This window comes from Mustela nigripes, chromosome 16, assembly GCF_022355385.1.
Source record: "Mustela nigripes isolate SB6536 chromosome 16, MUSNIG.SB6536, whole genome shotgun sequence".
Taxonomy (NCBI): Eukaryota; Metazoa; Chordata; class Mammalia; order Carnivora; family Mustelidae; genus Mustela; species Mustela nigripes.
Genome location: NC_081572.1, coordinates 25298973 through 25321176, shown reverse-complemented (window position 1 = coordinate 25321176; position 22204 = coordinate 25298973). Strand labels below are relative to the sequence as shown.

The 22204-nt window shown below is 50.4% G+C and overlaps 1 protein-coding gene and 1 long non-coding RNA gene across 7 annotated transcripts; one reads left to right on the top strand and one right to left on the bottom strand.

Moving 5' to 3' along the window:
- Window positions 1–9849: 9849 nt before the first annotated feature.
- Window positions 9850–21532, bottom strand: RSAD1 (radical S-adenosyl methionine domain containing 1). Of its 6 annotated transcripts, XM_059378701.1 has the most exons (10): window positions 20297–20521; window positions 19779–19912; window positions 19457–19661; window positions 16530–16895; window positions 16290–16353; window positions 15702–15849; window positions 15498–15552; window positions 15069–15172; window positions 14741–14890; window positions 9850–10296 (listed from the first exon to the last, which is right to left on the bottom strand). In XM_059378701.1, the coding sequence occupies exons 1-9, from the start codon at window positions 20438–20440 to the stop codon at window positions 14773–14775; spliced, it is 1338 nt and encodes a 445-aa protein (XP_059234684.1). In that variant the 5' UTR covers window positions 20441–20521; the 3' UTR covers window positions 9850–10296; window positions 14741–14772. The 6 variants fall into 6 exon arrangements, with proteins under 6 accessions (XP_059234684.1, XP_059234685.1, XP_059234688.1 ...); XM_059378702.1 differs by lacking the exon at window positions 15069–15172 and having other exon boundaries at window positions 20297–20526; XM_059378705.1 differs by lacking the exons at window positions 9850–10296; window positions 15069–15172 and having other exon boundaries at window positions 14762–14890; window positions 15758–15849; window positions 20297–21529.
- Window positions 15369–20288, top strand: LOC132003334 (uncharacterized). The gene is made up of 3 exons (XR_009400170.1): window positions 15369–15500; window positions 16176–16323; window positions 20186–20288. It is a non-coding gene; the product is annotated as an uncharacterized LOC132003334 (long non-coding RNA).
- Window positions 21533–22204: the final 672 nt, after the last annotated feature.

The following is a 22204-nucleotide window of genomic DNA, read 5'->3' as shown; positions in this document are numbered from 1 at the left end:
AATTGCACCCCATGTATTTTTTTCCCTAGAGCCCTAAAGCGTGGTTATTCTCCGGGCTCCCTGCCTGTCACAGGGGGCACAGCCTCTTCATGCCCCCTCTATATGGTCACATCCTCTCTGGGCAGCCTCTCTTTTGCTCTCAGGGGCCCAAACACCAGCTTCCTTCCACTCTCTCTAACCCCCCCTCAGAGAGTCCCCCGTTCAGTCCACTCCATGAACATTTATGGAGCACTTATGATAATATCAAGCTGATCACTGTGTCTTCTGGGCTCACGAGGAAGCAGGCACTGAGATGGGGTTGGGATTGCAAAGTGTTTATTGCCTGGAGGAGCGGGGATGTGGTAGGGCCTAGGAAAGATGAAGGGGGAGAAAGTGGGACTGGGCTGGGAGAGCCTCAGACTGTGTTGCATATCGCACAGAGTGGTAGACCTCTGGGGCAAAGAACGTTCATTAGAGGCTGTCTGCTAACTCTACTCCTTGCACGTGAACAGGGAGTTCTTTCTTGAAGAAAGCAACTTGGAGCTTTGTGACATATGGAGGAAAATAAGAAACATTCTCTCTTGCCCTCTAGGTCCTCAGAGTCCACTCTAGAGCTAAAGACAAACATTCACGAACTCAAGCCAAGAGCCCAGCTTCTGGAAAGCCTTTTAGCTTTGGGAGATTGCATAGCTTGTGAGTAGAGTAAGCAGGTTGGGAGCAAGCAGAGGCCTGAGGGCCATTCAGGGAGGGTTCTTCAGAGACGGAAGAAGAGGGTGGGAGAGGTACTTGGTTAGGCAGGTACACAGCCTGACTGGGCTCTGCTGCCATCTCCCAAGTGACCTTGGATAGGTCCCATCCACTTTCTGGGCTTCTGTCTCACCATCTGCTTCATGAAGGTGTCAGACCAGATCAGAGCTGCTTAACCTTTGGAAAAATCTAAGCAAAGCTAGGAAGTTTCTCCCCTGATATGTGCATTTAGATTTTTTTAAAAATTATGGTAAAAAAATGTAACATTCACCATTTTAATAAATGCAATTCAGAGGTGTTTAGTGCACTCACAAAGCTGTACAACCATCACGACTATCTAGTTCTGGAACTTTTTCATCATTGTACCCACCAAGCAGTCACTCCCCATTCCCATCTCACCTGGGCTGCAGGCAACCACTGATCTCCTTTCTTTATTGATTTGCCTGTATTCTGGATGTTTCCCATAAGTGGAATCACATACTGTCGGGCCTCTTGTGTCCACCTGCTTTCACTCAGCTCGTGTCCAGCCTCATGCATGTCATGGCACCTGTCGGTGCTCTAGTCCTTTCTACGGCCGTATAATATTCCCCAGTGGGGTTCTACCACATTATGTTTATCCACCATTTGGTTTTGTGCATGATTTTGCCTTCAATTCCAGGGACTCCCTTGAGTTCAGTCCTGTGTCTCTGCGGGGAGCTAAGGTTAGTCTGCCTACGATACAGAGCTGGGTCATCTCAAAGTGGATTTCCAACTTTAACATATGTGCTCGGGGGTAGTGATTAATCACAACCTGGGAACGGCAGAATATGTATCAGGGGAGCTTTCCTGGGGGAGGTTTCATTGGAGGTGGGCTACTGAAGGTAAGAAGGCAATAGGTCAGGTGGCAGGCCCTCCTTGTGTCCCCACAGCAGGAGCTGCGGCCCCAATAGGAGAAACCTCTGGGGGTGGAGGGCAGGGCAGGGACCAGCATCATTTAGCTGGAGCAGTGTCCCTACCTGCCACCCTCTGCCTCCTGCCTCCAGCAACCTTCTGGAGCCCAGGGAAGAAGCCGTGGCTGGGTCAACAGAGGCCACAACCTCAATTACTGCTTTATGTCTCAGTTTATTTCCACCCAGCCAGGTGCCGGGCATGTCGTCAGCCACTCTTTGCAGAGGCTAAATAGCCTCCCAAAATAGAAACTGTGTTTCCTTCACAAGATGCACCATCCCCTCCCAGGGACAGCCACCCTCTTAGGGCCCAAGGCTGGAGCAGCCAGTTCTCCAGCCCCTCCCATCTTGCTGCCCGCCCTCACCTTGGGCTGTCTCCCCCAGGTCAGGCTGCTGCTTCCACCTCGCCTCCACAGACACACCTGGCTCACTCTCCACATCTGGCTCACTCCCCTCACATCTGGCCACCGCCCTCTGAAACAACAAATCACACTCCTGGCCTCCTCACCAGAACATGGCACAGCCAGCACTCAGCGGCCATCTTAGATTCTTCTGGACCCTGAAGTCAGGCCCCAGCTGGACTCTGTCCCCAGAAGGGACTGACTTCAGTTTCAGGGATGATGTGAAGACTCCGGAACACCGCCCCCATGCTCAAACTGCCCTTCCTCTCCCTGGAGAAGGACTCAAGGGGAGACTTTTAGGCTACACAGAGTAGGGGTGAGGAGCAAGGGGAGCTCTGGAGTAAACCGCAGATTAGCATCTCAACATTGCCCTTCCTAAACCACCTCTCTCCTCTCTGGAGTGGGGACAGCACTGGCCCCTGAGTCGCTGTCAACCTCTGTCGTCTCATCCCTTTTCGCTATCCTCAGAATCCTTACCCCATCCTTCTGTTGGCCGGCTCCCACTGAAGCGTGAGGGCCTGGGGAGTGGGCCGCTTGCCAGTCAGATTCGCGGCTGGATCCTGGAATAGTGTCTGGCACTTGGAAGCCATCGACAATGGGTGGGGGTGGGGGGAAGCCTGGAGACACCCCAGTAGGTTCCTGGTAGCTGCCTTCCAGTATCTGTGGGGCAGGGAGGGAACCTGGCCCCCTGGGCAGCAGCACTCAAAGGCAAAACCATAAACCACAGTGACATGCCCAAGGAGGTTTGCTGTAAGACTTTTCTAAGAACCAGAACTTGCCTCTGGTGTGGAAATCTCTGGGACCATCTGTCTGGACGGCTGTCAAGGACATCCCCAAGGTGAGCGGACATCAAGGTCTGGGGCTCTGTGCTGAGGTTGGAGGTTCTCTGCCAGTTCCTTCCTTCTCTCACGCCCTCCCTCCTTGTTCTGGTCAGGAGAAGACTGATTGCTGAGGAGAGAATGAGGGCTGAGGGAGCAGGCTCCCCTTGAGGGCTTCCTCCCCTTGACTACCTGAGGAATTGCCTCAGGCCACCAGTGAGGACAACGTTCTAGTGGCACCTGGCCAGGAGAGAAGATGCTGATGAAAAGCTTTGGGCCCGACTCTCTCTGGCTGTTTGTCTCGGGCACTGGGTCTCCCCACCCCTGCTTCCCTTACAGAATGGGCTCCATGCTGCCTGCCTTCCACGACTTCCCAGGATCAGTGCAAGGCAAAAAACAAAAGTAAACTGTGTGTCAGTCCTCTGAAAACTACAGAGGAAAGGGACTGTAGTCAAGGCCCAGAGCACTCCAGTCCACTAATTTCTTTCTTAGACTGTGCGGTAGGCAGAGGAATAGCTCCCCAAAGATTTCCACATCCTCATCGCCAGAAGCTGTGAGTTGGTTACCTCAACACAGCATAAAGGGGCTTCACAGATGTGATCTGCAGAGGGGGGCGAGAAGGGGAGTTTCCCCTGAATTGTCCCACGGCCCCGGTGTAATCACTGGGTCCTTGTAAGAGAGAGGCAGGGGGGTCATAGTCAGAGAAGGAGATGATGGCAGGAGGTAGAGTAAGAGCGATGTGGCCATGAGCCAAAAATGCCACAGGCTTTAGTCGCTAGAAGAGTCAAGATGCCACTTTTTCCTAGAGCCCCAGGGGGAACAGCTCTGTGGACACCTGGATTTTAGCCATTTCTGACTTGTGACCTATGGCACTGTAAGATACAAAGTTTGTGTTATTTTGGGCCTCCAAGTTTGTGGCAGTGTGTTACGGTAGCCGTAGAAGATTCGTATAGATGGGGCTGTATAGACGCTGCCTTAAATTTGATTCTCTAACACTTTTTCTACATTCCTCTGTGGTCAGTGAAAACTTGTGTCATTCCCAAGTTAGTTCACGACTCCCATGTTATCAGTAAGTGAATCACGGCTTATTGTTCTTGAGTTCCATTCTAGAAGAGCATCCAAATTCCACACAACCAAGTTCAAATCCCAGCTCAATAATTTTCTGGCTGGGGGACTTTGAGCTAGGTCACTCAGCCTCTCAGAGCCTGTCTGTTCTGTGGCAAAAATAGGGAGTTGTAAGAATTAAATAAGATTCCATTAGAAAATTCTTTCCTAGGTAATGAGGGCCATGTTCAAGGCTGCTAGAGAAATTACAGAAAGCCCTGTTAAGTTAGAATTTCAGATAAGGCAAGTATATACAGGGCACCTGGGTGGCTCAGTCTGTTAAGCATCTGCCTTTGGTTGAGGTCATGATCCTAGGGTCCTGGGATAGAGTCCTGCATCAGGCTCTCTGCTCAGCAGGGAGTCTGCTTCTCCTTCCGCCCCCCCCCCCACTCGTGCCCCCCCCCCCAATAAATAAATAAAATATTTTAAAACACAGATATATACATATGTTTTTTAGTATAAGTATGTGTCATGCAATACTTGGAACATACAGTAAAAATGTATTGTCTTATCTGAATTTCAAATGTAACTGAGTGTATTTTTATTTGCTAAATCTGGCAACCTTAGTCTTGTCCCTGGTCACACAGCTCATAAGCAATTGAGTGAAAGGTCTGGCCTTGAGCAGATGGGCCCAGTCACACAGCAGCCTTGGACTCACGACTCAATGGAGGCTTCAAAAACAAAGGCAGCCTAAGCCTTGGAAGCCCAAGGCTCACATCTTTAAAATATCTACAGCGGTCATGAAAATCAAATTTTATTTATTTATTTTTAAGGAATCTCCATGCCCAAGAGTGGGGTTTGAATTCACGACCCTGAGACCAAGAGTCACATGCTGTACTGACTGAGCCAGCCAGCACACTATGAAAATCAGATTTTTAAAACACCACACAAATAAATGTTTATATTTATTATATGTATGCATAATGTGTATAAAGTACATAAAATTGAAACGGTATGAAAATAAATGGAAGAAGAAACTGTATGTTAAGAAATGCTTTTTTTAAAGATTTATTTATTTGGGCACCCGGATGGCTCAGTGGGTTAAGCCTCTGCCTCCGGCTCAGGTCATGATCTCAGGGTCCTGGGATCAAGCCCTGCTTCAGGCTCTCTGCTCAGATCACACTTGTGATCTCTGTCTGTCAAACAAATAAATAAAATCTTTAAAAAAAAAAAAGAAAGTAGATGAGTGTTTGCCAAGGAAGGAGGTTGGGAGGGTGGGGGGTTGAAGAGTCGCTGCTAATGGATATGGGTTTCTTTCCAGGGTGACAGAAATGTTCTGGAACTAGATAGTGGTGATGGTTACATAACCTTATGAATATAGTAAAACCCACTGAATTGTAAACTTTAAATGGTGAATTTTAATTTTGTTTTTGGATTTTATTTTTCCTTGGGGCACCTGGGTAGCTCAGGCAGTTAAGTATCCAACTCTTGATTTCAGCTCAGGTCATGATCTCAGGGTTGTGAGATTAAGCTGAGTCTGGCCCCATGCTCAGTGGGAGTCTACTTGAGATTCTCTCTCTCCTTCTGCCCCTCCACCCCTGTTCTTCCTCTTTCTCAAATCAATAAATACATCTAAAAAAATAAAAAAGATTTTGGGGGCATCTGGGTGACTCAGTCTGTTAAGCATCTGGCATCTGCCTTTGGCTCAGGACATGATCCTGGGATCCTGGGAGGGAGCCCTGCATTGGGCTGGGCTCCCTGCTCAGCGGGGAGTCTGCTTCTCCCTCTCCTTCTGCTCCTCCCCACTTGTGCTTGCTCCCTTGCTCACATGCTCTCTTTTTCTTAAGTAAATAAATAAAATCTTTTTTTAAAAAAGATAGATTTTACTTTTCTTTGAGTCATCTCTATGCCCAGTGTGGGGCCGGATCTCACAACCCTGAGATTGAGTCACATGCTCCACTGACTGAGCCGGCCAGGTGCCCCTTAATGGTGAATTCATTGTTATTTGAAATGTCATGTGAATTTTGTCTCAATTTAAAACAAGAAGTACAGTTGAAGTTCTTAGAAGGCTACCAAGGCCACGGTGGGCCCTCAGGGAGGTTAGTTGCCATTTAGCTTAAACTCTGTGGGATTTGTAGAGCAGTCCAGATTGAGCTGATAGAAAAAAAATTCCTAAAAGGCATGTGACCTTTAAGGATTTTTTTTAAAAAGATTTTATTTATTTATTTGACAGAGAGAGATTACAAGTAGGCAGAGAGGCAGGCAGAGAGAGAGAGAGGAGGAAGCAGGCTCCCTGCTGAGCAGAGAGCCCGATCCCAGGACCCTGAGATCATGACCTGAGCCAAAGGCAGAGGCTTAACCCACTGAGCCACCCAGGCGCCCGGCATGTGACCTTTAGAGATTGAATTCACATACTTAATATATGTTAAATCATTTCTTGGGGTGTCTGGGTGGCTCAGTCAGTTAAGCATCTGACTCTTGATTTTGGCTCAAGTCTTCATCTCAGGGTCCTGGGATTGAGCCTGGTGTCAGGTGCCCCACTCAGCAGGAAGTCTGCTCAGCACCCCCTCCCCATCCCCCCTGCTTTGCCCTTCCCCCTGCTCATGGGCTCTCGCTCTCTTAAATGAATAAATAAATCTTTTAAAAAAATATTTATTTGATAGAGATCACAAGTAGGCAGAGAGACAGGCGGGAGGGGGGGGGGAAGCAGGCTCCCTGACAAGCAGAGAGCCCAATGCGGGGCTCAATCCCGGGACCTTGAGATCAGGACCTGAGCTGAAGGCAGAGGCTTAACCCATTGAGCCACCTAGGCACCCCCTCATCTACTTTCTATCTCTATGGATGTAACTATTCTGGACATTTTATATATATGAAGTCCTATAGTATGTGGCCTTGTGTGTCTGGTTTCCTTCACTTAGCGTTTTATCCAGGTACATCCATGTACATCCAGGTACCTCCAAGCTTGGGGGTGTGTGAGTAGGATTGTTGAATTGTCCCCGGAACCTGCAGACCTTGTTCAAGATTAGGGTTGCCTGCTGGACAGTTTGCATCACTCATTTGTATTGTTCATGAATTGCTGGTGGTGGGGGACCCAGAGGAGGGGTATTTGCCTCTTCAGTGATCTAAAGCAACCTCCAGGAGCCCAGACCTTGCTTGTCCCCCACTGGTCCTCAGAAAGGCATTTGGCCTCTCCCTGGGGGCTTGATCACAATAAGAAAGGTCACCAAAGAAAGGAAGGCCTGTGTAAGTTGGTCAGGTTCAAGGGCAGACCTCTTGGATGTGGAAGAAAACAAAACATTTTTTTTTTCTATTAAAGATTTTATTTATTTATTTGACAGAGAGAGATCACAAGTAGGCAGAGAGGCAGGCAGAGAGAGAGAGAGGAGGAAGCAGGCTCCCTACTGAGCAGAGAGCCCGATGCGGGACTTGATCCCGGGACCCTGAGATCATGACCTGAGCCGAAGGCAGCGGCTTAACCCACTGAGCCACCCAGGTGCCCCGAAAACAAAACATTATTCATTTGCTTTAGCTTATGTTACTTTGGTTCTCTATCACATACACTTGAACCTAAACTTCATGGACACATGTGCTGAAACTCTGTGGAGTATAGAGGAGGACCTGCACACGTTACTTTCTATGCTCTGGGAATGCTTGTACGGTTAGTGCTTTTTACAATAAGAATGTATTCGTGTGTTATTTGTATATACATGGGTTTTGGAGCCCTGGAGAATGCAAACTCAGTGCCAGTCCTGCCACTTCCCACCTAGGGGACCTGGGGTAGTCGGTTACCTCTCTGAGCCTGTTCTCACATCTATAAAATGGGCACGATAATAATAGAACTTATCTCACTGGGTTGGTGTGGGGCTTAAATGAGCTAATGCAGATAGAATTCTTGGCATGGCTCTTGGCTCACAGCTATGACTACACTACATAACGCCACCACATAGGCCCTGTTGGTGGCAGAACCAATGAGAAAAACCCAGGACATGCTGTTGAGTAAAAAAAACAGCTTGCAAAATTGGCACATGAATATGGTCCCTTTGGTGAGAAACTATTTTTATTTCTGCATCTCGATGTATACGAATGCATCGAGAGACGCCTGGAGGGATGGTTGTCCAAATGTTAGTAGTGGGAACTTCTGGGGAGTAGAATTTTTGCTTTCTTCTCCATGGTTGAAAAAGAGCATTATGATTTTTGGAGCTGGAAAATAGAAAAAGAAACATCTTCTGGAAAACTCTAACAGTTCACACCAAGAATCATTTGTGCCTTCCTGCACTTTGACCCAAACTCTCTCCTTCTTGGGAACTGACCGGAGGAAAGAACTGAAATGAAGAAAGAAGCTAAATCCATAAAAGCACGTTGCCAGAGCATGATTTATAATGGAGGAAAACGGATAACCGCTTAAGTGACTTCCACCCAGGGTAATAATTATGAAATGATTCACCCACTGGAACATCGCGCAACAGTTAAAATGAGACAGGACAGCCATGTAACAACAAAGAATGGAGCTTCTGACCCAGGGAGAGGCCAAAGGGGCAGATGCAAAATGAAATCTGTGCTGGAGCCCAACTGGGTAAAAAGCTTGCATTCATTTGCCTTGTAAGGGAACACAGGCCAGTAAAAACCACTGAATGTGTTAGGGCCACTGATGGGTGGGGATTTTTTATTCTCTCTTTTTCATTTAGAATTCTAATGTTTCCATAATGTTGTTTGTGTAATAATTTTTTTTTTTTTTAAAGTGGCTTTAAAAATCCCCTTAGAGAAAAGAAGGGGAAGCAGGGAGAGGAAGATGGGAAGGAGGGGCTCTGCATAAGAGAAACCGGATGCAATCTAGAATACAGGGCAACAGTTCCTGCTCAGCCTTTCGCCTGCGTGGTCCCAGAGGTTGTGCCCACTTGGATCCCTGACTTGAGAGGGATCAGATGGACGGAAGAGTTGCAGAAGTTAGGAAGGCAGGCCATTAGCTGACTGGGTTGAGGGCTCTCTGGCTTGGGATCATCTGGAAAAGTCAATCATGCTTGCTACTGACAAAATTACAGAGAAATGAGCACTAGTGAGCCAGCCAGAGGGGAAATCCAGGCAAACTTCCTGGTGGGTATTTTGGCACTGTGGAGCTCAAGAATGTGCATATCCTCAGAGTCAGTAATCCCACTTCTTAGGACTCATCCTAAACCTAAGGAAATGGTCAAGCCAGCGCGTACAAATATTTACCTAAGACGTCCATCACAGAGCTTACAAAAATAACACTTAAATGCTCAGTTCCACCAAAAAGGAACTGGAAAACCAAATTTTGGCATGCCCACACAGTGGTATGCTATGGACACAGATCTGATGCGAAGAGATGCTCACCACATATTAGGTATGAGAAGGCTCCATGGCAAGACTGAGATGCTCCCATTTTTGGAAGACTGTGTGTGTAAACATGCTCATTTGCATGTAAGAATTCCTACAGACACCCACTGGAATCCTGACGGTCATCCATCTTTCAATGGTGGGATTACAGATTGTATCAGCCAGGGCGGTCTCAATTACATTGCAGTGCAGTGACACCCTGAAAACCTACCGGTTTCCAACAACAAAATGGTGATTCCTCAGCCCTGCTTCTATCTGTTGTGATCGGCATCCATATTCACTCCGGGACCCAGATTGACAGTCTCTACCCGAATGTGGCAGGCCTCTGTGGCAGAGGGGGGAGACAGCGCCACCCACACCCCAACCCCTCCCCGGGCTCCTACAGCAGTTCAAGGCCACTGTCATGGTCCCCCTAACCGGGTCCAACAGGGCAGGCGGATCCTCTCCTGTGGGTCCTCAGAGAGCAGCACTCAAGGAGGGCTAGTAGACATTTTGAACAATGAACGCAATCTACCACCCAAGTTATTCCCCACCTTGTCTTAGCACCTTTGGGCTGCTGTAACAAAAGTAACACAACCTGGGTGTGTTCAAGAATAACTATTTACTTCTCAGTTCAGGAGGCGGGGGAAGTCCAAGATCAAGGTGCAGGCAGATTTCGGGTCCGTGGAGGGTCCACGTCCTGATTTGCAGACGTCCGCATCTTCTCAGATGGTGGAGCGAGCCGAGGGGGGTCCTCTGGGGCCTCTTTTAGAAAAACTAAGGTTCCACCCTCATGACCTAGTCACCGCCCAAAGGTCCCACCTCCTAATACTGTCCCCTTGGGGACTCTGTTTCCAGATATGAATTCCTGGGGGCCAGGAGCCAAAAACACAGACTTTACAGCAATCCTACTATTTCAAGTCCTTTTCTTTGCAGCATGTAGTCCTGTCCCAGGAAGGGGACGGCCTCGCTGTTGGTGCCTCTTCGGGAGGGAAAACAGACACCTCAAGTCCAGCTACCTGGTGCCGGGCAGACACAGCAGCTTCAAGCCTGAGGGACAGAGGCCAGAAAGCGGTCAGAAATCTGCCTAATTTGGGACGCCTGGGTGGCTCAGTTGGTTGGACAACTGCCTTCGGCTCAGGTCATGATCCCGGAGTCCTGGGATCGAGTCCCGCATCGGGCTCCCAGCTCCATGGGGAGTCTGCTTCTTCCTCTGACCTTCTCCTCGCTCATGCTCTCTCTCTCACTGTCTCTCTCTCAAATGAATAAATAAAATCTTTAAAAAAAAAAAAAAAGAAATCTGCCTAATTTAAGAGATAGGTTAACCGACCTGTTATGAAACGATGATGTGGCAGAAAGTTCTGGATGTCCAGAAGCATTACACCAGGTGTGCTACTTTCTCCTCATACGACTTGAGTCAAGAATCTCTCTGAATGGCCCCATGTGTAAAATGAAAATTAAAATAGCTGCCCCACGGGGGTGCCCGGGTGGCTCAGTCAGTTAAGCAACCGTCTTCGGCTCAGGTCATGGTCCCAGGGTCCTGGGTTCAAGCCCCGCATCCAGCCCCACATCGTGCTCCCAGCTCAGCGGGGAGCCTGCTTCTCCCTCTGCCTCTGCCTGCTGCTCCCCGTTTCTGCTTGCTTTCTCCTTCTCTTTTTCTCTCTGGGTCAAATACATTAAAAAAAAAAACAAAAACCCTTAAGTAAATAAATAAATAATAAAGTAAAATAGCTGTTCTGGGGCGCCTGGCTGATTCAGTTAGTAGAACATGTGGCTCTCGATCTTGTGGTCTCGAGGTCAAGCCCCATGTTGGGTGTAGAGCCTACTTAAAAAAAAATAACTAAAATAGAATAAAATACCATAAAATAAAATCGCTGTCCTGCCCACTGTGCACTGCCCGGTCGGGGATGGGGACAACTCAGTTTAAGGCTTAAACTGGTAACACGCTCTTAGAGCCCGTGGAAGGTTTGGTCCCTTGGTGTGTAACCACACGCTCAGACATACTCCACTTCCCCAACTCCTCTCATTGCTTCGTCCCCAAAGTGGCTTCTTGTCCCCTTTCATTTGTTCCTGTGCTCTCAGCCTGTCGGGTGGGAAGATGACAACCAGAGCCTCCCTAGGGCGGAGGAGAACCCCCTGATGAATGAACCCTGGACGGCCCAAGACAAAGACGGGGGAACCCCACTCCACTGCATCATGTCAGAAAGGAGCCATGTTTCCCTCGAATCTCCTAACCTCATCTCCTCAGGATGGAAGGGGGAAATGTCAGCGCTTCCCAAACTGGCCCACATGTAAACGCTAGCGGCCGGGTACCTGGGGGGCTCACTGGGTTAAGCCTCTGCCTTCGGCTCAGGTCATGATCCAAGGGGTCCTCAGATCCAGCCTCGCACACCTGGCTCTCTCTGCTCAGCAGGGAGCCTCCTTCCGCCCCCATCCCCCACCTTCCTGCCTCTCTGCTTACTTGTAATCTCTCTCTCTTAAAAAATAAACAAACAAAAATAATAATAAAAGCTAGCAGCCTTGGGCTCCACTTGCCAGAGATTCTGATCAGGGTGCTGCGGGTGGGAGGAGGCCCAGTCACAGAAGGTGATCCATGCCGCCCCCTCTGGGCTCTGGCTCCCGTCTAAGCCCTCTGCGCCTGCCTAGAGAGGTGCCCCAGCAGGGAGGGCCCAGACATCTCGGGTAGCACGAGTCCTGGCAGCTGGGAGAAACCCGAGTGTGCTAGGTTATCTGATGGGGCTGGTGCCCCAGCCCGTGCTCACTTCTTGGGTATCAAGCGCAGGCGCAGGCGAAGGCTTGGGAAGAAAGGTGTCCGTCCCACCCTCCCTCCCAGGAGCACAGCTCACCCTTCCAGCTGCCCCAGGGCCAGAGGGGGAGGTAAACACACACACACACACACACACACACACACACACACACACACACACAGAGGCACCCTTTCTAGCTCCCGGCCCTTCAAAACCAAACTCCCAGCAGGCTTAGCTTGCCCCCCTGTCTTTACTGATAACCTTGGGCTTTATCTCTCGATCCATCTATCAACACCAGCAGTGAGTTCCTGGAGGGCTGGGTGGGTCTTATTCCTCTCTGCACGCCCCGCCCCTAGCCGAGCACACCATTAGTGCTTGCTGAATATTTCATGAACAAAGGAAAGCTAGTAACACTAACCACCTTACTGCAGGGTCAGAGAAGGACTGATACTCACACCCACTAGGTGCCCAGGAAATGCACGTGCTCCCACATCGGAGGGGATGCAGGGAACCCCATCCTTAGTCACCCAGCCAGAGGCTGAGCTGAACATGCTTCGATGAGCACCCGTACTAAATTATGTTTGACATCACAGAACCCTTTGATATGCTAAGGTAGGAAAGTTACAGAGCCTCTTGGGGGGGGGGGGGGAAGGCCCCCTTCCTTTCTCTCTCTCTCTCTCTCCCCTTTACCCCTGCCGGTCTCTCTCACATACACAGACACCCTGCATACAATTTCTAGGTTAAGAGTTTCAGCTCTTTGGGCACCTGAGTGGCTCAGTGGGTTAAAGCCTCTGCTTTCACCTCAGGTCATGATCTCAGGGTCCTGGGATCGAGTCCCGTATAGGGAGGGAGCCCGCTTCCCCCTCCTTTTCGGGGTGCCTCACTGCCTACTTGTGATCTCTCTCTCTGTCAAATAAATAAATCTTTAAAAAAAGAAAAAAAAAGTTTCAGCCCTTAAAAAAAAAAAAAAGAAAGGGGGAAAGCTCTTTTTTTACGGATGAACGGCAGTTACAAATGTGGACAGGTATTAGAGTCAGGAACGCATGTTCTGCACCTCCCAGCATAGTCACTGATTTCAGCAAGGATCAGTAGGGAATGCTGACACCGTTGCCGCAGTGACTGTTAGGGAACAGGGCGTTCATTGGGTCTCAAGGTATCACCCTACTGATAATCTATTCATTTCCCAAGAAAAATGTACTTGGATGACGGGCAGGGCAGGTTGGCCATCCACCCCCTTCATCACATGATCAAAATCAGCATGATTGAGAGTGGGCTGACCTGCCCTATTACGTACCCTGAGCTACACAGTATCTGTGTGTACCTCCTGCCAGACTGTTTTACCTAAACCCAATCATTAGCAAACACATAACACCCAGAATGTGGGACATTCTGTAAGACAGGTGGCCTCGACTCGGAAAAATCTACTGTCATAAAAATAAACAAAAAGGAAGGAGGTTTTTTCAAAAGAAACCAAACATACCGGATGCCCATAAGTAAAGCATAAAATGTCCCTGGAGCCTGTGTGGCCTTACCCCCCACCCTCCACCCCTCCCCCCACCCTCTGCCCTGGCCAAGGAACTTGATGGTGTTTTGGAGACATTTGGGGAAAATAAAAAGGACCACACGTCACTGCATGAATGGACACTTTCTCTGGTTGACAGCAGGGCTGTGGTCATGCAGGAGAATGTTCTTTTTCTTAAGAGATACAAGCTGGAATGTTTGATGTCTACACCTTTCTTTCAAAGGGTGCAGCGAAGAAAAAGAGCGAGCGAGCGAGCTGGCTATTCAGAGGTAAAGTAAATGTGGCCAGAACTTAGCAGTCAGTAACTCTACAGGCTCAGCATAACGTCTGGAAACATGGCTCTTTTCTCTTTTTACAGGTCGGAGATGTCCTTGGTGACATTCCGAATGCTTGCTCTTTCCAGACTGTACAGACACCCCGCAGAGAAGGCTATGCGCTTTACATTGAACTGTGCTTTTAACTTTTCTGTAGCCTTGGAATCTTTCAAAATGGAATGTACAGTGGGGGAAGGAATCTCAGCCCTGGACCAAGGCTCGGCCCCCCCAAAGCAGGATTCTACCCTCCAGGGAAGAAGGCTGGACAAAGAAGACCAAGGTCAAGGCGGGCTCACTGAGTTTGTTAGGCTGTTTAAATAAAACCAGGCAAATGTTTCTGTAGGTAAAAGGCCAGGGGAAAATTACCAGGCTCTGGGTGTTCCTGGATTCTTTCTTCTCTCCTCCCCTTTCCCTGCTTAGATCTCTCCTACCTTCACTCTCTGGAGGGAAGGGGTGTAGAGGGGAGGGAAGTGGGGGTTCGCAGGAGGGTCCTGAGGCTCTGGCACCCCACACATAACATGGTTGCCCAAAGAGAAAGGGTAAGGCCTGCTCTGATCTTTCCTACTGTTTTCAGAGTCTGGCAGGCCACTGTCCTGGATGTAGGCATGGGCCCCCAGCACATGCCAGGGGGACCTCTATGCCCTGCCCTATGTTGTAGGGATGAGAAGCCTGAGAGCTCGAGTTCTCAGAATCTCTTGCCAGCCAGGATTTGCTTTAGAGCCCACTAGCAAGAGGCACTTGCAGAATCCATTACTCCTTCTATGGTGGTGATGGGTGGACCTGATACCAGTTCCCAAACCAGAAATGTCCTCCCATGCACCTTGCTGTAGCCATGCCCCTGGGGCTGCCAAGTCTGGGCGCTGAGACGGCACCTGCCAGTGAAGAGTGTCAGTCCTGCCCCCAAAGCCCACCTGGCGTGATCCTGTGACACAGGAATGTCTGGTCATCCTCCTTGCACAGGGGAGGGAGTCCTCTGCGCCCAGGCTTCTTGGAGTCGAGGCAGGAGGGTCAGCAGCAGACAGTCTAGCACAGCCAGACCCTCCCAGGAACACCGAAGACCCCTGGAAAACCAAGAGGCCTGGGTGTGACCGCTTTGTCTTACCAATTTCAATCCTCGCCCTTCTGCAGTATGAAGCCCCCAGCCACTGCTCCCCCATCAGTCCTTTTCTCTCTGGGCCCGTGGATCTGTATAGTCAGGGCTCCCTGGCCCTCCTGGTTCCTGCCCCCACCACGACACACCTGTGATCCAGCAGCAACAGGCCCTGCACCAGCAGCACCTTCACCTCCTGGCTTGCTCCAAACACATCCCAGAGGCTCAGCTCAGGCTCAAACTGCTGCCAGTGCTGGGAAACCAGAAGGGGGAGGGGTGCAGAGACCATGCGGATAGCTGGCCAGGCTACTCTGCACAGGGATTTCTGCAATGACTCATGCCATCCAGAGTGGGGGGGAGGGGCTGCAGCCTTAGTCCAGGGTCCTCACCATGGCCCCACCCTGCCCAGGGTTTCTGCCCATTAGGTCCTGGCTGGGCCAAGGCCAACCTCCAGCTGCCCGGCCCAGAGAACTAGGTTTGCATCTGCGGTGCCTGTGGGGCGTGCACAGAAGGGAGAGGGATTCTGCAAGACCTAGGAGAAGGAAGTGGTGTGCCACAGCCCCCCACCACCGCCTTACCTGGTGAGTGATCCCCACGTCCGTACGTAGCCCCATGGCCAAAACTTCCTCTAGCCTGGGAGAACAACCATCAGCGTGTCTTGCAGAGGAGACATTAGCCTCCCCCATACTTAAACACACATATAAGGACATGCGGGATGGGAAGGAAGGGGGGAAGGGCAAAGCAGGACGGCTCTGGGGGTGCAGGCCCCCTCAGATGCTCACAGCTCCAGCCGGCCCAGGGGGACGCGCCTTCGGGTGCCATGTCCAAACCGCATCACCTCTTTCATCCAGTTGTCTGGCTCCAGGGTCTGGATCCGAGCCTCCCGGGTGTGGCTCCCGGCCCCCTGGGGCGCAAATCGCCCATGGGCCCCTGGCAACATCAAGCAACTCCATTTCAGTAGCCACAAAATGCTGGGTGCTTGCCAGCCCAGAGCTGAATCAGTGGTTCTCAAGATGTGGTCCCTGGACAGGTATCATCTAATATGCTAGACATGTAGATTACTCCAACCAAGCCCGTCCAATCAGAAACTCTGGCCGTGGTGCCCAATGATCCGCGTTTTAACAGGCCCTCCCGGTAATTCTGATAAATGTGCTAACAACTGAGAACCACAGTGCCAGGCGCTACGTCCAGCATCTCAAAATATGTATTCACTGGCTCTACAAAATTTGTGTTATTTGTTGCTGCACTTTATGCAGAACGAAAGAGAGGCTCGGAGAGGTTAATAAGTGGCCCAAGACCACACAGCCGTGACGTTCTGCTCCTGAGTCATCCCTTCTCCGGTTCACGGTTCAGGTTCACGGGGGACTCACCGGGCCCAACGCCAAGGTACTGACCACACTGCCAGTAAGTCCAATTGTGAATACTGAGCGCCCCCTGTGGGGAGGGAGGGAATAGTCTGTTCAGAGTGAAGAAGGTGGGCCCCTTTCTGCTAAGGTAAGGGCCAAAAGGATAGAAGGTCCTATCTCAGGCCTGGAGAGCAGCCAGCAGAAACTACCCTCCCCAGAGGGCCACAGTTCTCCAGCTTAGCCTGCCTGTTCCCCAGCACTTACATTCCGGGCGAAGTTGGAGACCTCATACTGGCGGAAGCCGGCCTCCCGGAGCATGGCCCGTCCCTCCTGGTACATTGCAGCAGCGAGCTCAGGGTCAGGGGCAGGAAGGGTGCCCCGCTGCACGTGGGTGAAGAGTGCGGTGCCCCGCTCCAGGCTCAGCTGGTAGAGGGAGATGTGGTCGTCACAGCAGCCCAGCAGCGTCCGCAGCTGCCCAAGCCACGGCCCCACCTGCTGGGCGGGCAACCCCAGCATCAGGTCCACAGACACGCGGCCGGGGAAGAGGCGCCGCGCCTCTGCCAGTGTCTGCAGAGCATCGCGGGCCGAGTGCGTCCGCCCCAGCAGCTGGAGCTCGGTGTCATCCAGGGACTGAGGAAAGAGGGTCAGGTATAAGCACAGAGGCCAGCTCAGAGACAGACAGAAACATGTGACAGACCTTACTGAGGACAGATACACAGGACGCAGCCGGAAGGCCATGGTCAAGCCATGACCAAGGGTTACAGTTCACTGTGCGCAAAGCGTTTTTTTTTTTTTTTTAAAGATTTTATTTATTTAATTGACAGAGATCACAGAGTAGGCAGAGAGGCAGGCAGAGAGAGGGGGGAAGCAGGCTCCCTGCTGAGCAGAGAGCCCGATGCAGGGCTCCATCCCAGGACCCTGAGATCATGACCTGAGCCGAAGGCAGAGGCTTAACCTACTGAGCCACCCAGGTGCCCCCGCAAAGCATTTTTAAACAACATGTAATGTATCCTGATAATCCTCCAACATTAGCTCTACTTTATAGATTAAAAAAAAAAAGCTTTAGACGTGTTAGGGGTGCTTGGGTGGCTCAGTCAGTTAAGCGTCTGCCTTGGGCTCAGGTCCTGATCCCAAGGTCCTGGGATCCACCCCCTCCTCCACTCATGCTCTCCTGTGCGCTCGCTCTCTCCTTCTCTCTCAAATAAATAAATAAAGTCTTAAAAAAAAATAAAAGAAATGCCAAGTAACTTGTCCAAGGTCACACAAAGACCTCGAATTTAGGACTGTCTGACTCCAAAGCCAAGAGTGTTTTTAAGTTTTTCCTTTTTGAAAAATACTTTAAACCTCCAGAAAAACTGAAAGACCAGTACCATAAACACCTTCATTTAGATTCACGAGTAACATTTCACCACATTGCTTTGTCTCTAAATATACATGGATGTGATTACAATGTTGAATCATTTGGCAGTAAGTGATCGGCTAGCACTGACCAAAGAATTTTCCAGGATGACAGAGATGTCCTCTGTCTGCACTATACAATACAGCAGACACTAACCACATGTGGCTATTTAATTTTAAGTTAGCTAAATTTTAATAACCATATTCCAAGTGCTTGCTGACATGTGGTCAGTGGCTACTGTACAGGTCACTGCAGATATAGAACATTGTAGTAGAATATGCGAGCCACTGACCACATGCTAGTGAGCACTTGCAATGTGGCGGCTTTCATGTAATTAACTTAAACACCGTACCCCTGTACCCCTAAATACTCAAGTGCGCATTTCCTAAGAACAAGGACACTCTCTTACATAACCACAGTCTGATTATAGAGTTCAGGAAACGTAACACTGACACGACAGAGTCATATTCAAAGCTGTCCCAATAATGCCCACTGTAGTAACTTCCCTTTGCCACCTGAATCCAGGATCCAACTAGGTCACACACTGCAGTTAGCTCTCATTGTTCCTTTTATCTCTTTGCGTCTAGATACTCACCCTTTGTCTTTCATGACATGACATTTTTGAAGAACACAGGCCAGTTTTTAAAACGTCTCTTAGTAAGTTCTAGAGACTTACTGTACAACGCTGTGCTTAAAGTTATTAATACCATACAGTACACCAAAAAATTTGTTTAGAGGGTAGATTGATCTCAAGTTATCTGTTCTTACCACAAAAAAAGTCTTTTTAAGAAAAAAGTTTATTTACTTAAGTAATCTCTACTGTGGGGCCTGAACTCACGACCCTGAGACCAAGAGTCACATACTCCACTGACTGAGCCAGTAAGATGCTCCCAAAAAAGTTTTTTCATTTAGATTTCCCTGATGGTTCCCCACAATTAGATTTAAGAAAAGCATGTGGGGACCAGAATAGCTTAGAAATGATGTGTCCTTTTCAGCATATCCCATCAGGACAAAGCCCTGACCCCAAACTCTATAATAAGTGGTAGATGTATCAGAAGAGTAGACAGTACTGGATATGGAAATACCAGGAGTCAACCTGAAAAGAATGTTTCTCCCCTACTTAAAAACCTTCAACAAGTCCCTTATCATCAGTAGGCCAAAACCCCAAATTCCCTAATATGATCCTCAAGGCTTTTGGGCCCTACCCTGCTGCCTTGCCTCCAGCCTCTCCAGTTACAGAATGACTCCTAGCTCCCCAGAACATGCAAGACTCTTCCATATCCTGTGTCTTTTCCTCCCACACCCTCTCATGGAAGTCCTCCTCCTCATTCAAAGATCACCTCCTCTAGGACGGTGTCCAGGATTTCACCAGACTGAGAAGCCCTTCAGGGCTGTACTCTGAAAGTCTTTTGTCCAGACTCCCTTTATTGGCAGCCGTTTCCATGCTGCAATGATCTGATGACCAGCCTGTCTTCTCCTATGTCTCCAATCATGCAACAAAAAATTTTGAGTGTCTGCTATGTGCCAGGCACTATGGTGGGTACTTGGAATACTGTGATTTAAAAAAAAAAAAAAAAAAAAATGCATGCATGATCCCAGCCTCATAGAGCCTGTGGTCTAGCACAGCAGCAATTAAGCAGTGGTAAGTGTCACCATACACTTTCCCATGCCTCCTGGGCCCTAGCACCTAGAGGAGCTCAATTAATGTTTGCCCAGTTAATGAATGTGACCAGAGGAGAGACAGCACTGCAGGTGTGGGTGTCCTGGGATTCACTGGGTTGAGATGGATTACCTGAAGCCCGATGGACAACCTGTTGACCCCTGCTGCCCCAAAAGCAGCCAGCCTGGAGCCTGGGGCGGAAGTGGGGTTGGCCTCCAGTGTGACTTCGGAGTCTGCAGGCAGGTGAGCTGCCTGGTCCACCGCCTCCAGGACAGCGGCCACGGTGCTGGGACTGGCCAGACTGGGGGTTCCCCCACCAAAGAACACAGATTCCACCCTGGGGAAAGAGGAGGGAGAAGATGAGACCTGGGGGAGTCCTCCGGGACGCCAGCACCGGTCCTAGCTACTCCCTTCAAACAACTTTCAAGACCCTGCCTACAACCCCAGTACCGACCTCCGCACCCCGCTGAGTCGCAGCAGCGTCCGAGCCTCGGTCACCAGACAGCTCCGCATGGCTGCCTCCTCCACGCCGCGGGGGATGTATTTGTTGAAATTGCAGTAACTGCAGCGCTTCTCACAGTACGGCCACTGGGGGGCAGGAGTGGATGAGCGGGGCGAGGGGTGACCCCAGGGGCCCTGGCTCCTTGTAGGGTTCCGTCGCACACATCCCCATCCCAAAGTTATCAACAGCGGCTGCACCATCTAAGCCACCTAACTCCCCAAGGCAGGTGGGACAGGGAATATTATGCCCACTTCATTAGGAGAAAACTGAGGCTCAGAGGGGAAATCACTTGGTCAAGGTCACGGAACTGGTGAGCACCAAAGGCTTCAGGTCTCTGATCCAGGGCATTTTCTTGCCAGGGCACCGCGTCCTGTCCCAGACCTCGTCTGGAGGCCGGGACAGAAGGAGGTGGCTTCCCTGCACCGCCAGCCGCCACGTGGGCTCTGGCCCGCCGCCCCCGCCCCACTCACGTGCACGTAAAGCGCAGCGCGCGAGACCGGGGGCCCACGACTCGGGGATCCTCTCGCGTACTCCGCGTAGCGGCGCCTCTGGGCCATTTTGGCCGCGGCTGTGCAGCCGCGGGCCCCGGCCCCGGGGAGCGCCATGGCGCCCATTGTGGCCGGGAGAGGCCGGTGCGCCGGGACGTCCGGCCGACACGCGCCCGGGGCGCACGGGAGTGCGCCGAGCCGGGCCCGCCGGGCCGCCCCGGCGGAAGGAAGAGCGGCTGGGTGACCGCGGGCCTCGCGTCCCGAGACGTCCCGGTAGGGCCCGGGTCCTCGCTGCTGCGGCGCCACCTGCCGGTCACGGACACGCTCTCCGCAGCCGCGTGTTCGTGTTTTTCCAGGGCGGGGACGGGGCTCAGCCACGGTCCTTTTTTCACCCTGTCGGAGGGCGAGTTCCTCAACCCACCCAGGAATTCTGAGTCCGTTCAATCAGTTCCTTCACATTTTATGTGCCTGGCTTAGGGCTGGGCACTGGGAACATCCAGATGCACAAAACCGGGTCGCAGTACAGGTGCTTAAGACAGGAGGGAGCCAAACCAGTAAGAGACAAAGGGCGACACATGCTAATTCGGTATCTGCTGGATACCAGGGCAGTATGCTCTGTGTTCTGCTGCGGATCTGATGCGAGGGCCGTGGAGTCAGTGGGGGAAGGAGAGGGGTTGGATGCTGAAGGTGCAGAAATTCCCAGGGGCGGCTGGCTTGGCCAGGAGAGTAAGCTTTTATCTCCTGGATCAGCCCAACCTGGGCACCGGCTGGGAGAGTAGAAGGTGGTGTATGTGGGAAAGAGGCGGTGCAGGTGAAAGGCTGCAGAAGCAAGCACCTGAAGAAATTTGATAAAGTGGAAAGATCATGGGTTCTAATTCCAGCTGTGCAGCCTTGGGTAAGAATCTGAACCTCTCTGGAGTTTCTAGTTTCACTATTTGTGATATGGGGCTAGTGGCTAGTGCCTACTTGGTAGGGTTGTTGGGAAAATTTCAAGAGAAGATGCATATGAAAACACCTAGCACAGTGCCAGGCACTGGGAGGATCCTGAACTTCCACTGATTTTCTGAGAAGTAAATAGGAGGGGTGCCTGGGTGGTTCAGTCATTAAGCGCCTGCCTTCAGCTCAGGTCATGATCCCTGGATCCGGTCCTGCATCTGGCTCCCTATCCAGTGGGAAGCCTGCTTCTTCCTCTCCCACTCCCCCTGCTTGTGTTCCCTCCTTTGCTCTTGTCAAATAAATAAATAAAATCTTTAAAAAAAAAAAAAAGTAAAGAGAAGGATGCTGCTGGAGGGGGCAGACACACTGGGAGGTGAGTACAGAAAGCAGCAGGAAAGTTGTGGCCTCTGTGAGCTGGAAACCCATGCTCTTTTAGGAACCCAGCTGTTTTGTTTCTTGGGTCAAGCTCCCTCCAGGCTCACCTATTTAAAAAAGATGGGTTGTTTTTGGGGTTGTTTTTGAGTAGGGGAATAACAGGATGTGGGATGATAACTAAGGGTTATGGAGTTTCTTTTTAAGGTGATGAAGATGTTTAAAGTGGGCTTTAATGTAACATTGTGTGTCAACTGTACTTCAGTGAAAAACAATTGATTTAGGGGATGATTCCACATATCTATGAATACACTAAAAACTTACATTGAGTAAGATACTTCAAATGAGTGAATCATATAGTATATGCAATATTATCTTAATAAAGCATTTATTGGGGCACCTGGGTGGCTCAGTGGGTTAAAGCCTCTACCTTCAGCTAGGGTCATGATCCCAGGGTCCTGGGATGGAGCCCCGCATGGGGCTCTCTGCTCAGTGGGGGGCCTGCTTCCCCCGCCCCCGCCTGCCTCTCTGTTACTTGTGATCTCTGCCAAATAAATAAATAAAATGTTTTTAAAAAAGAAA